The sequence below is a fragment of the Chelmon rostratus genome, chromosome 3 (genome assembly GCF_017976325.1).
Source record: "Chelmon rostratus isolate fCheRos1 chromosome 3, fCheRos1.pri, whole genome shotgun sequence".
NCBI classification, from domain to species: Eukaryota; Metazoa; Chordata; class Actinopteri; order Chaetodontiformes; family Chaetodontidae; genus Chelmon; species Chelmon rostratus.
In genome coordinates, this window is record NC_055660.1 from 13,573,189 (window position 1) to 13,588,069 (window position 14,881).

The following is a 14,881-nucleotide window of genomic DNA, read 5'->3' on the forward strand; positions in this document are numbered from 1 at the left end:
TGCTAAAATTTTTATTCCGTCAATTTATGTTCCCTCGCTCTTGACTCTTTCATTTTACTAGTGTGTAAATATTCCGTCTTTAATAGCAAAACTAAGTTAGACGATGCTAAACGAGGCCAAATCGCACACCTAAAATGAGCGAAACCAACAGTTTGTCTACTGTGCATGTTGGAACAGCCAACACTAGTCTGGGCTGATGGTACAGGAAACTGTTCAGATGTCCTGCTTTGTTTCCCAGTAGAGCTTTTCAGATCTCCACTCAAGGCTTAAAGTATTTACAACGCTGCAGTCTGCTTTTCCTCTAGCAAAGCCTCCCTGAGGACAGCATTACAGCTAATGGGAGAGATATGGCCAAACAGATGGAGCTGGCATGCTGCAGAGCCATCCGCTGTCTCTGAGAGTTTGAGATGGGTTTTTGTTTGCTAGTTTGTTTGTTTATTTTAGACAGTTGGCCAATTTTGGGGGGTTATATCTCAAATACAATTTCCCTCATCGGATTGAGTGGCTTAATTCAGAGCCAAACCCTGAGCTGGATGGCGTCATTGGTAAGGAGTTACAAAGGTGACATATGATGATGTGCATTGTGGTGCAAAAAAAGTGACATTTCATATCTTAATTGAATAAACAGGCTCAAGATTCAATATGAACTTTTGAAAATGTTTAATTTTTCATAATCAAGCTTTCTGGTGATCAGTGATACTGAACAAAGAGAGACTTGGTTAGTAAAGGAAGAAATACTGTTTACAAATGAAAACACACACATACACAGTCCAGCCCCAACAGCAGGAATGGTAGCGCAGCTTTAGGCTATAAAGACAGCTATAATACAGCTATTTACATGAACTGCTCTGCAGTTTGAAGTCTCTGTGAAAATACATGATATTTAATCATTAAATTTAGTAATGAAGCACCATTATGTTTTTTTTTTTTGATATGTTGGGACATACTTTTGTTTAAAGGGTCAGTTCACCAAAAATGCAAAAAAGACAATGATGTGCTATCAATTAACAAGCAATCTTGGTTGAAAAGAGCAGCTACAGTACTTTTATAAGAACACATGCAAAGTCATAAACACTAATTATAAATTTCCAAAGACAATCAATTTAAAAGTTTTAGTCTTCCTCCTCAATCAAGGCTCATCTACACCTGATCCTCATGCCAATCAGCCACCACAGCTACAGGCGATCCATGAATCACCAGCCGCAGGATAAAAACCTGTTTCTCCTCACCAGGCTTTGCCAGATTGTTGTGCTCTCTAGCCTGGTAACACATCTTAGCTGCTCTCCTTGTGGCATGTTCTTTGCTCTACTTTTTTGCCTTGCCTTTTTCTGAATACCTCAGCTGTGTCTCGGGGTGATCGGTCTCATGTATCTGTCCACTGTGCCCAGCTCCAGTCCTCCACCTAAAATCCTGCTGCCTAACCTCACCTGCCTGCTCCCTCCTGGATCTGCACGGATTGTCTCCCAGTGATCGATCTAGCCCTTTTTGTGACAATAAATCCCTTTCTTAATTCAAACCATCTGAATCTGTGTCCTGCATTTTGAGTCCAGTTATTTACTCAGTCTTAACAGAATCAAATCCAAAAAAATAACTAACTTATTAGCTTTAGTTAACATAGGATACCAATTTCCAAACATATTTTCATCCACTGCGATTATGACGTACTGCATAAAACTGTTGGTACTGAATTACTCTGACCAGATACCCATAGCAGTAAAAAGAGACCCTAACCCACCAATCTAAATATAATTTAGACCTGGTTTCAACCCAGCCCGTCAGAACTAGTAGACCTGTGAAAACCTCTACTAAGCTCTACAGTGGGGGCACATCAGGTGGAAAAATTTCTTGACGTACCTGAATGTATCACTGTGTAACATTATTGTATCAGAACAGGTTTACAGAAATACATATTAAAGATATGTTGGTGAAGCTAAATGGCTATTTGCATGGCTAGACACCATCAGAGGTAAGTGTGTTTGTGGATTTTTGGTGAACTAACCCTTTAAAGTGAAGTGTTCTTCTACAAGGCACAAATGAACTTTTTTTTGAAGATATCTATTCCTGTTAAGGAGCACCATAGAACAAATACATACTTGATTGCACAGATTTATGACAACTTGTGTTTCTGCACAAAGTCCCTGAAAATAGTGACCAAAGAGGTAAACTAGCACAGCACAGAAGTAGGAAAAAATGATTTGCTTTGTACAAAAGTGGATTTCTAGTTGAAAGGAAGTAATTCAGCATTCCTTCCTAATTGTGTGTTCTGCTACCTTTCTCTTTTTTTATTGTTCCTTTTGATTCTAATACTTTTTGGGCAGTCCTCATATATGAAAGCGCAGCACGTTCCTCTTCAGGCTGAAAGGAATCCTTAATAAGCACCAAACCTGGAATGTTCTCTGTTTAGTTCTTGGCATAAAGCAGTATCCATGGCAAAAACACCCAATAATCCCAGAGATTCTGCCACTCCTTATTCCTTCTGTTCCATTTTCATTGGATGCTGGGTGCCACCAGATATCCATTGAAGGTGATGTAAACATCCACGTCGTCACTGTAAACCGCGTTCTCCCGCTCCCTCTTGTAGAGTCGAACCCAGACCTCGTCATTCAGCGCCAGATCCAGCATGACACTCTGGCTCTGCATGATGGACCTCTCACTGGGCTGAGCGTACAGAATCACCTGCTCTTTGTCGTTGTGCATCAGGTGGAGGTAGGTCTCCTTAAAGTTCCAGGTGTGGATGTTAATGTTGAAGAAGTAGATCCCCGGCACGTAGCAGTAGAACTTGCCCTTGAACATGTTGAAGTGCTCGTGGATGTTGACGAACACCGTGTCAAACACCAGCGCCTGGTAGTAGTCCACGCTGTGCAGGGACTTGCGACGGCCCACTGAGAAGGAAGAGTGAGGGATCTTGCAGGCGTCGCCAGGGGCACCCGCTTGGCCTTTGCTGCCTTTAGGGCCTATGGGTCCTCGGAAGCCAGGAGGTCCCTCTAAACCAGGTTTGCCAGGTGTACCCTTGTCGCCTTTGTCTCCTTTATCGCCTGGGTGGACAAGAGGAAACACAAAATGATGTATGATGTTGCTCATTGAGATAACTATCTGCTTTTTGTCAGTTGAGATGAAAATGAGTCCTCATTGTACCCACTAACAGTCAAATCTGATCCAAATTACATGGTTTTATCCCCAACTGGCTGTACCACACAGGTTTTCAAGAAGAATTCCTGATTTATAGATGTGAACTCGCCATTTACGAAAGTGCAGCTCTGAGTAAAAAACAGGTCCAAGACTTGATCAAAGCTCCGGCTTCATTGTGACATTCACACAATGCCATTAAGCTTTTTCTGTTGTTCACAGTGGTTACAAATCCAGAAATGGAAACAAATTGCAGCAAGGCTTTCACATCTGACATTCTCAATCCTACTTATAAATCTGAAGCAATTTTGTTAAACCAGTGCTTATCTTTATTTTGTGCTCCTCCTGGACTGTGAGACAAACTGTTCCAACAGATGCATGCACTGAGGGTCTGTCTGAATGTTCAGGTGCCAGGAGTATTAAATGCTGAGTCAATGCAGAGTTTTTATGTAATCTATGATCTTTATTGACCTCTACTGAAGACCAGTAGGAACTGCAATAATAGAATTTGCTCGGAAAGAGCTTGTAATGCCAAAGGGCATCAAAAAAGAGCACCAGGCTGGGAAAAGAAAATACCATGTTAGTTTAAATGCTTTCCCTCAACAAATACTTTCTCCTCATATGACCCTCACCCTAACTAAGGTTTGTTTCACATAGTGTGAACCCCGCTCTCCTAGGTCAAAACTGTGTTTGTTTGACCAATCCATCCACCCACCTTCCTCTGCTGCCAGACATTCTTGCTCTGGGCATCTAATACAGATGGGTTTATGGTGGACTGGAGAAAACCCAGCATGATAAAGCATTGACATCTAATGCTCTGGGAATGAAAGCAGGCTCGTACAAGAGATGTTGGTGTTCAGGGACTGAGTGATCACATGGCATTCACATTTACATATATACAAATATATATATATACAGTCAGGGGACAAATTAAAGGAATAAAGTGTCTTAGTAAGTCACTGAGCCACCAAGACCCGCCAAAGCAGCCTCAGTGCTCCTTGGCAGATACTTCAAGTTTCCAAAACTGAACTGGAAGAATGCTATTTTGATGGTGGTGATGAGAAGTTCAGTCTAACATGCAAGCATCCAAAATCTCCCACACTGTATGTGTCCAACTGGTTTGAGATCTGGAGACTGTGAAGGGTCACAGCATATGAGTCACATCATTCAAACCACCATCAACCATCTGAATTTGCTACGTTTCTCCACTTGTTTATTCAAGGATTTACTTTAATTTGCTACATACAAACCCCCAAAACCATTTCATTCAAATCCTCTGTTTCTGTGCTGTTAACCATGTTAAAATTGTGGTTGGATGCATTAAAACTCATGTGTTTATATCCTGCTTTCTTGTTGCATCCCTTCTCGCTGCCACTACAACACAACACTGTTTGTCTGGATTTTGAAATTACACTCCACTTGACGCCAAGCTCTGAAAATGATTAATGAGTTTCTGTACCTTCCGTCACCACTACTGACTGGGATGTCACTGGTTAAGTGAACATTTTGAGTCCTGCTTTTGTTCCAAGTGCACAAAAACCTCTTTGCTATGAAATCAAGTGACACTGCTTGTAGGACTTCATCACCATATCGCTCTGAAGCAGCTGTAACAAGGAAGGCCTGTGAGCTAAGCAAACACTCGCTGGATGACAAACAGAAGCCAATAAACTGAGAAACAAAACATCCATTAATAGTTGGGGGAAACGTTTTTTGAAAGTTTTAGTGATTTTAACATTCAGCTAAGAGGTCACATGTTCCTCTACTGGATGCTAAAGAGCCTTTAAAAAAAAAAAAAAAAATCTGGACAAAATTCAACACATCAAGGCTGTTAATATTCAAAATATATAGAAATATGAATATAATAGGTCTATGAGGATCTAAAGAAATCCTGCCATGCTGTTTTGGCTGCTTGTCTTCTAGATTTCTTTTTGCAGGTTCAGATGAGGTCATGAGTTAAACACCTCTGGGTTGGGTAAACCCCAGAGGAAGAAGCCACAGCGCTGCCCTCACTCACCCTGACCAACATTTCCTGGAGACCTGAGATAAATCCCAGTGATCCTCTGGACAGATGCTCAATGATCAGTACAGCTGTGACAAGTGTCCACACAAAGGGCCCTGAACAGGGTTACAGCAGTTTCCACAAACAGCAGCTTAGCAGCACCTCTACACTGGACGGCCATATAAGGGACTGAGCCTGCCTCCTGAAATCAAATAACAACCTCATGGCCACGTGACACGGTGTGAACATAACAAAGACTGTGGAACGGTAAGGGTGACATGACCAACAGAGCTGGTCATACAGTCACAGGCTGGTTGTAATGGCTGCGTGTTTTAGCATGGTGCAATGTTGCTTCAAAATAAAAATCACAGTGAAAATTCCCTACTTTTCAAAGTAAGAGTTTGACCCACATGCGTATGTGCAGTCCTAAAGTGGACCTCCGTCCATCATTTTGAAACCATGAATTAGAAGGTAACCTAACATCTTACTTTGGTCTCGTAACATCATTGAAGTAATCCAGTAATAAAAACTGACAGGAAATCACAAAAAAGCATTAAAGCAAATCACAGTATTTCAGAACCTAAAGGGATAATAAGGGAAGACATGAACCAAGATCTGAAGAATCCATATAAGATGAGAGCCGGAGGCCCCTGCTGATTAAAATATGTTGTAATTTTAGGCTTACAAACCACAAAGGTAAAAGCATTTCGTATTTGAACTAAACTTAAGCCAAGTGGAAACTCCTGAACATTTTAAGGTTGCGAAAATTTGATTTAATCCCGTAGCTGTAGATGTGATGTTAAAGATATGTGGGTGAAGAATCGCCTTTGTCCATGACTGAGGAATTTGGCTGACTGCTCTCTAAATTTGAGATTGGCTGACTAACTGGTTGTGGGTCACGCTGTTTAAATCCAATCACAGCAGCTTTGTGGGAGCAATCCCAACCGCACACACATACACAGCATGCAATCATACAAAGCACACACATACACACAAAGCAGTCAGTGAACCGGAGGAGGAAGAGGAGTGCTTGTTTGTGTGTATTATTTGTGCGTATCGCAAGAATCGCTGAAAACTAGATTCAGCCAAAGCCTAGCCTGTGCTTTTGCACATGAGTGCGTGACTACGCATATGTTCCTGCGTATGCATGCATGTTTCCTGCCACATAAGCAGGTTCGGTGCCAGGTGAAAGAGCCTGACCAGACCTCCCTCACCGCACAGCTGCAACTCAGTCACACTGTATACTGTTTCACTGCCTTGTTTGTACAGTAGAGCATCAATTTGAGCTCTGGGGTTGACAGCTCTCAAAATCTGTTATATCATCTTTTTTTTTTTTCACATTAGAAGCTCTTATTTTGTTCATTCAAGTTATCCAACCTTGAAAACAACTTATTGTAGCTGCACCCTGCACATGTCTACATGGTGTCAGTCAGTCATTTTTAATACGGTTCAGTTAATAAAGTATGTGGCCCAGTGGAAAGTATTGATTTGATTATATGATGTGAACTGTGGCCGAGACGTCAGAGCTTAGATTTCTTCACTGGAAAAGAAAAGAGCCTTAATTGCCTGAACCTACAGAGCGCATGTCCGTGCATTGTTTCTGCATGTTTGTGGGTGTGAGAGACAAAGAGGGATAAAGGAGGATTTTTCTGTTCGTGGTTCAGTAGTTGGACTGGTTCAGGGTTAATCGCAAGTCAGAACAGACTTGGCATGTCCAGTTATCAAAGGACCAGCAGATAAAACAGCAGAGTGATGACACATCCCTTGGACTGCTCTGGTTCAGTTGGCCGCTAAGTCTGTAATATTAGACACACATGTTCTCGGAAATCCCTCTCCAGCTGTAATTGTGTGGTTCATGGATATTAGAAAATCCTTGTATTTTTACAGCCTTTTCTCTCGTCACATTTTTCTGTCTCTTTCTGTTTCACTCAGCTGTGAACATACACTTGTGCATAAAAACGCGTACAAGTAAGGCCACACAAAAGCACAAACACTCAATTATCTTCTCATACAAGCTGTCACAGACTCGACTGTGACAGGACTCGCTGTGAGTAAAGCTTGTGTGACATGTAGCGGTCTTCATGGGTCCACCTAGTGTCTTAAGACCTGCCCCAAGGACTCGAGTCAGGCTGGGTAAAAATTATATTCAGTTTAACCTTGTTGGGTCTCCTTCTACTGAAGCAGCTTTTGCTTTTTTGTGTGTGTCAGTTTGTCTTTTGAGGCAAAACAGAAAGTGGAAATCGCTGCTCTGCTTGAGACTAGCTTCTGGTCCTGGTCAGGGCCAGATTAACTCACAATTAGATCTATCGAGGCCCCTCATAGCCCCAAAAACTAGATTCTGACCATAGATTAGGTAGGGTTTACTTTAGCATCCTCCACAGAGCAATTGGATTATAATGTTAATAGTACACACACGCGGCCTGGGGCCCTCAGGGCACCCTGATGGTCTGGGGCCAGTTGCCTGCTTGCCAATCCAGTGAGATCATCATGCTGCTGCCGGTATTGGTGGTCAGTGGGTTAGTTTGAGTCCAACGCAGTTTGAATCAGGTCTAATTCTCTTTAATTATTTTAAAAATTAATGTTTTCCATAGGTCCGTTCCAGATCGAGTCCAAAATTTTGGACTCATAAAGACATCACAGTCAGACAGTCACATGAAGTGAGGAGATAAGCCTGTAGTGCAGTGAACTGACATGGTGATGCCCTTCTATGACAGACGACAAACAGACACAATGATGTGTTTTTGTCTTCCGGTGAAACGTTTCCTTTTTCAGTCCAGTAAACGTTTTGGGATCTACTTAAACTTCATGGCTTACATAAATTCACATGTTGATATGCATTTTCTATGACAGAGACCGTCAAAGCTATTAAAGTCGCTGTTACTTGGCAGTCGGTTTCTTTCAAAAAATGCTGAAGCAAGTTGGATTTCTTTAAGTGGTTCCAGGTTGTTTCTGTCAGTGGAGCATCTAATTGCATTTTCAAAGACAGTCTCATTTTTGTCTCAATTCTACTTATCCATCAATGCATGATTACACTTACTGTTCCATTACAATATACATGATTAATCTTCTGATTAAACACTCGTCTTGACAGACACAGAGCCATCTGGGAAAGCAGAAGCTGTGAGCTGATTAAGGAAGTGTAGCTTGAAGCGGGAGACAGTAACACAGATATTCAAGGATGGATGGTTTTCTGTGAAAGAACATGTAATCGCAAACACTTTTTTTTCCACTAACAGCACTGTGCTAAAAGACACAAATGACAAAGGCTGACTTCTCATGTTACATCCTGAAAGACAAACGGGAAACGGAAAACTGAGCAACTGCCAAACAGACAGGAAGTGCCAGCCAACTTCCAGTCAGCAGCACTCAGAAGCTAATCCAGGGCCTGGTACCTTTGAGGATGGTCATGTTGATGACGGTGCGGACCTCAGGCATCTGATACTGGGCTGTAGCTGCTGGCGTCTCCGGGTGGTCGCAGCACCGCCTGCAGAGTCTGGAAGGAGGTCTGGAGGGGGAGGGGACGCAGCAAACCAGAGGGAGGAGCAAAAGCAGCCTCACACAAGCCGCCAACATGACTGTCACAACCTGAGAGTGGAATGAAACAGAGAGGAAGAAGAGTGGAGAAGATATAGGTCAGCAGAGTTTAATGCTTGTTTAAGTGAAGTCACGAGGAAGACTAATGACACTCATGGATCCATGTGACATCTAAAGCCTGTCACAAAAAACCCTATTCCCTTCTCCATGAGAAAGTCCAACAAGCTAAACTGACTGTTTAACCATTGACCCAAACCCAACATTTTTGGGGTCAGTTTTGTTGTTTGGTTGCTGTGTTTTTTTCACATTCCTGTGCAGAACAGGCCAAGTGTCAAAATATTTCCTGACAATAACAGTGGAGTCTGAGAGTCAAGAGGATCAACATGCAAAACTCTTCAGACTTCCCACTTTTATACAATAATCGCACAAGGAGAAATCCACTGTAAAATTAAAAATGTGGCGATGCCTTTTTTTTTGCAGTGACAGTTGACTCAATAGACCAGAATGCAATGCAGCAAAGACATACTGAAGTGTGAACAAAGGGTCCCAGTGTTCACAACCGTGCAAGCTAGCTGTCAACAGTTTCATCTTTGACGAACAAAAGTCCTCCACACCTCATCTCTGTCTTAAAAAGTTTTCTGGAAACTGTATGAAACCACTAATTAGACAGTGACAGTGCAAGTGAAAGCTGATGCACCAGAAAATAAAACGACCACCGTGCAGCTTTATGTGACTCCCGGCGCACATTGAACAGAGATTGGTGCAGCACCTGAGGGGCTTTTTTCCCTTTTACTTTCCTTTAATTTTCAAGGACATGAAGAAAACTGAGGCATGAAGGCCAAAGCTACAGACGGCAGATTGTTTTGTGACCTTAGAGTTCTCATATGGGATCCAGAGGTCTTTGATTAAGAAATATAATCCCAGCTCTTTGAGAAGATTTGAAAGAAAAGAAGGAGGGAGTTACGCGACCTTCCATATGTACACACATACATTATGCACACCTGGGCTCCATCGGGTGTGAAAACATCAGCCGCCATTTGATTCTCTCTGCCTGAACTCAGAGGAAGAAACACTTCGACACACATTTCCAAGGACAATATGTGCTGCTGAGTCCGTCACCCTTGGCACACCTCTCCTCTTAATCCAGATCCACACACACATTTCTCTCTATGCACATTCAGATACACCACAAACCAGAAGAAAGGAAAAAATAATGAGATCTGACAAAAGACAATAAAAAAAGATTTACTTATTTCACTACCCTGAAGCTTTCAGTTGTATTTAGCAAGAACAAGACTTTTCTGAGTGAAGGTTGCAAAGGCATTTCTAGTAGTTCTGTGTGGCTATGTAAAATAACATAACACAAAACATATGGTGCTTGTTTGATGATTTTACCCAGAATTCCTTATGGTAAACTGAGTGCATATGTTTCTAGGATGGATAGTCCTGGAGGGGGGCTGGAGTCTCCAACCGCTGACTCACAAAAGACCATGATGTGCCACGAAACCCAACTGGCTCAGAAAGTATTAAGTAAGTTTTAGCTGGTCTTTAAAATTGGAGTCAGCAATTTTAATCCTGTACGCTTTTTTGGCAAATTCAGCAAATATCTCCTCACAGTCGGCTAGCTGTCCGTTCTGTGTGTGCGCCCTGAAAAATAGCAGTTTTTTTGCACACAGCCCTGGCTCTGTAAATAAGAAACAAACAAGGTGGTTCAGACTGAGCCACACAACACTATTCCAGCCAATCAGCAACAGGTGGCGTTCATGCTTGGGCACAGGACAAAAGGGAAGGTAGCGGAGATGGGTACATGGTAACGTGTAATTGAAACGTAAAAGGGCCCTCTGTTTACAACCTGCCGTCATTTGAAAAGTAGACCGACAAAGTTGGAAAATACCTGGTGAACAAAGTGGATCATTTTGCAGCTTAAAGAGCCACCCTCAGGAGTTAGAGGAAACCAACATTGAGCTAAAAGGAGATTGAATGTTGGATTTACCTTCGCCAGGTGGCTATAACTACAAATGGATGGTAATGTTGTTCTATAGCTGCTAAATGCTAACACTCACTACATCAGCCAGGTCAGGAGATGTCGGTGTTATGTTCACAGCTTGTTTCCACTGGACAAAAAATTGGTTACTGCAGAATTTATGTGACGTCTTTTGATACAAAGATGAGCATTAGACAACAACATCAAATAATTAAAGTAGCATGGACTCATTTTTGTCCACAAAGGTGCAGAAGAACTCCAAGACGGTGACATATTACTGTATTATTACTGCATACCTATTTCCACACTTAGTTCTGGTCACCTGGCAAACATAAACCCAACATACTTCACTTTTATCTCGATTTTGGTTTGTGCTTTCAGATGCTAGATGCTCCACTATGTTCACTGGCTAGTCTCTTGTCTGTCTGCTGTTTGGTGTTGGGGGAGGTAGAACACAGTGGGTCTACCAGTGCTTATGTGCTGAAAACAGCTGCTCGGTCCTGTGGGAGACTAAACTGATGAGAATGGAATGACAATACAACCAAAACAATGAGAAAAAACAGTCTCAGGATAAACCCTAGCAGTCTTTCTGTTCTGTGTTCTCCATCCTTTGCTATCATGCCCTTCTTTTGTCTTTTTCAGTCTTCAGCATATCTCAGTTTCCCACTTTCTATCTCGTCCTCCCGCTTTTCTTTCCTCCTGCCATCCATCCTAATGTTTAGCCTCTGTAACAGAAATCCTCTGAAAGGCAAGATGGAGAGGAGAGAACAAAAACAAAAGGCGGATGAGAGAGAAAACTAAGAAAAACATTAACAGGAGAGAGAGAGAGAGAGATGAGCGATAACAGAGAGATTCCCACAGGGGTTTACAGTGACGGATGAATGTTAACTGGATTTGAGATGACGGATGGAGCATGACCGTGAGAAAATGAAGTGACTGGAGCTCTGCCACAATATTTATATCTGACTACTGATAGTAAAATATAATTATAACAGTTATTTTCTGAATCTTCTTCGCTATCACAGCCCGTAAGATTTCAAGGGATGCATTTATACTCACACAATATGTTTCAAAAGTTAGCTCATTTTAATTTTCAATTATTTGATGCCCTCCCACCCCCATCCCCCGCGCGTGCACACACACACAAACACACACACACACACATGGCTGCAAAAACAGAGCAGCTTCACGTCCTTCAATTTCTTCAGAAAATGTCCAAAAGCTGCCGTTTAGTTTGAGTCATGAAGGAAAAAGTATAAGAACTGGGTGGTTGTAACAGCTTGGAAGTACTCACATTGGATGGTGGGTGGTTCATCTTTACAGTAAATCCTGAATCACTTGAATGCAACAGGCCTCAAGGGAAACCCAGCTTTACTTCTACAATACTGATGTATGAGCAATGACTCACATATTACAGTTTAATGTCTCTGAGCAGCACTAATGCTGGTGAATGTAGAAGAAATTATATGCTTTATACATTTAAACATGATAAATGTACTTCCATCAAGTGAGCCTTGCTGCTACAGTATGTTGTCCCAGTGGCCAACCATGGTACTGCAAAATAAAATCCTCTGTTTCCATAAACCACTGTTGTCAAAAAGATGCCTGTAAATCTGAATACGCTGCATCCTGGAGTCCAGTATCAAGTCCAAATAATGCACCCATGACATGGACTTCATAAAATGGAATTCACCCTAGACTCCATCAGTCTAAGCGATATTTTTGTTAAACTACTTCACGTACTTCCCACAGCAAGTTCACCTTCTCAGCTGACGTAGTACAGAAAGCAAGGAAGTTCGCAAATGAAGGAAGCTGTATTCTGAAATACCTTAACAACTCTTGGATGTCATGACACTTTGTACAGGCATTCATGTTCTTCAGAGGATGATCCAGATCACTTTGTTTTTTTTCATTTAGTGCCAACAACAGGTCAAAAATTTCCAGTGAATATCTCGTTGACATCCAGTAAGATGAGATAAAACGTCTTGATTGCTTATGAATGCCTGGTGCGTCTCATACAGACGCTAGAGGATGTGACCAAGCGTTGGGATTTGCCGCTCTGGGAATGAGATCAAGTTGTTATGAAACACCACATCACCACATCATTTCAACCCAGTCGCCAGATTAAATGTTGGTGCCACATTTTCCGCAAACCACAGATAATTTAAAACTTTTCATTTTTTTTAATAATCAAACTTTACCTTTCTATTTTCAACTTTATGTTGTGACAATGCTGTAGTTAGTTCTGGCAAAGTTTAGGCAAAAAAAACTCCCCACTTGGTTAGGGTTAGGAAAAGACCTTTAGCTTTTTGTTTTAGCTGAAAATACCCAGTCTCACTGCCACAGACACGGCTGGAAAATGTTCTGACCTCTTGTTAAAAATACTCAGTCTCACTGCCACAAACAGGGCTGGAAAATGTCCCAATGTCTCATTCAAAATATCCGCTTTTGACGCGGCAAACAGGACTGGAAAGTGGCCCGATGCCTTCTTAAAAATACCAGGTTGCGTAGCCACAGATGGGGCTGGAAAAGACTGTGACATGTCATTTAAAATATCCGGTTTTGTAGCCCAGGCACGGCTCAAACAAACGCATTGCCTAGCTGTCCTGACCATCCCCACGGTTAACGGTTACACGTCCTGGTAATCTGAGCTACGTCACTTTGATAGCTGTTGTGGAAACATTGATGTGATACGTATGAAACGGAAAAAAATAACACATTCATGGTTTGCAGAAAACAAACAACGTCAACATTACATTCTGCTGACAGGGCTGAATATTTTGCACGTTTTTTCTTATTACCTGATCATGTAAAATGATCCCACGCACTGATTTCTTTGAGATATAATTAGGCCTACTTTATGCTGTAATTTGAAGCTGGCCATCTTGCATGTGTTGAGAGTAGTTTGTGAGGCATTTACCTGCTGGTTACTTTGTTTACTTTCCACACAGGCCATAAATTTCCATTCAAAATAATAATAATAATACCTGCTGTCTATTTAGTCTACTGACCAAAAGTAGGCGCATGGTTCCATCTGGGTCAAACTACTGTTGGAGGAAAAAGAAGTTTCCAACTCCAGACTCAGGATTAGACTTAACAAACACTGACATAGTTTCGCCATCCTTCAAAAAGACACTACCCTGAAACCAGATTTAACAGACTCCATAAAGTGTTTGGTAACCTTCAGGTAACCTTACATTTCCTGATACGGCACTCCTGTGTGCTAGGAGCCAAGCTGATGTCAAATCTATTATATCATAACCTCGTGTTAGCTCATCAGCCCTCCCCCCTTCCCACCCAAACACCGCCAAGACCACATCAGAGCCGCGCGCACGGTTTCGCACCATGATGAATGAAACACGCGGCTAATGAAGTAAACACGCGCGAGCCCAAACCGCACATGCAACAGTCATAATGAATCAATCTAAGAAGCCACGTCTACAACGCCAGAGCATCAGTTTGGCATGCAGCTGCAGTCCGGATAAACCGCACACACACGGCTCAGAACGCAGAACACACACACACTCTCTCTCTCTCTCTCTCACACACACACACACATGCCATGCACTGGAAAACCGTGCACGGCGATGTTAGGGGTAACTTTTTTAAAAGCTGCTGCTGAGTTGGCGACTTGTGAATAACTTCTTCAATCCTGCACGTCTCTGCAAGCGCGCAAACGCGCCGCCGGGTGTTTCTTCTTCTACTGTTTTTTTTTTTTTTTAAATAATATATATATATATATTTCTCAACGCTCCGGAGGATTATTATGCAGAGTCGTGTCGGCCGTGAGACGGATTGTCATAAAGTCGTTGTCACATCGTGTCAGAGTGTCTGGTCTCTTACCTGATGGAGTTTCACCACAGCGGAGGAGGAGAAAAAACCGACTGCTGGTGTCAGACTGAGAGGAGGAACTACCAAGGAGCAAACCTCTCTCACTCTCTCTCTCTCTCTCTCCCATACACACTCTCTCCCTCCCGCTCTCTCCTAACACACACACACACACACACACACACACACACACACACCTTTATTCCCTCATCAAAGAACATCAAAAGTCAGTCTCTCTCCCCCATTATGTCCCCCTTCTTGCTTTTCCCTCCTGTGATCATCTCCTGTTCTCCCCACCCCCCTCCATCCCCCTTAAACTCAACATCCATCACTCTTACTTAAGAGACTGCTGTACCTCTTTCCAGAAGTTTTGTAACAGAGAGCTAAATGCAGCATGAAGAAACTGGCAC

General features: G+C 42.3%; 1 protein-coding gene across 1 annotated transcript; it reads right to left on the reverse strand.

Annotated features, from left to right (window-relative positions):
- Positions 1-668: 668 nt before the first annotated feature.
- Positions 669-14,532, reverse strand: c1qtnf6b (C1q and TNF related 6b). The gene is made up of 3 exons (XM_041933515.1): positions 14,487-14,532; positions 8,518-8,710; positions 669-3,035 (listed from the first exon to the last, which is right to left on the reverse strand). The coding sequence occupies exons 2-3, from the start codon at positions 8,696-8,698 to the stop codon at positions 2,488-2,490; spliced, it is 729 nt and encodes a 242-aa protein (XP_041789449.1). The 5' UTR covers positions 8,699-8,710; positions 14,487-14,532; the 3' UTR covers positions 669-2,487.
- Positions 14,533-14,881: the final 349 nt, after the last annotated feature.

Bases quoted from the DNA above. Each gene is read 5' to 3' on its own strand.
- c1qtnf6b (XM_041933515.1), bottom strand. From the start codon at position 8,698: ATGTTGGCGGCTTGTGTGAGGCTGCTTTTGCTCCTCCCTCTGGTTTGC. The intron at 3,036-8,517 runs GTACCAGGCCCT...TTGTCCACCCAG, and splicing joins CAACATGACCATCCTCAAAG to GCGATAAAGGAGACAAAGGC.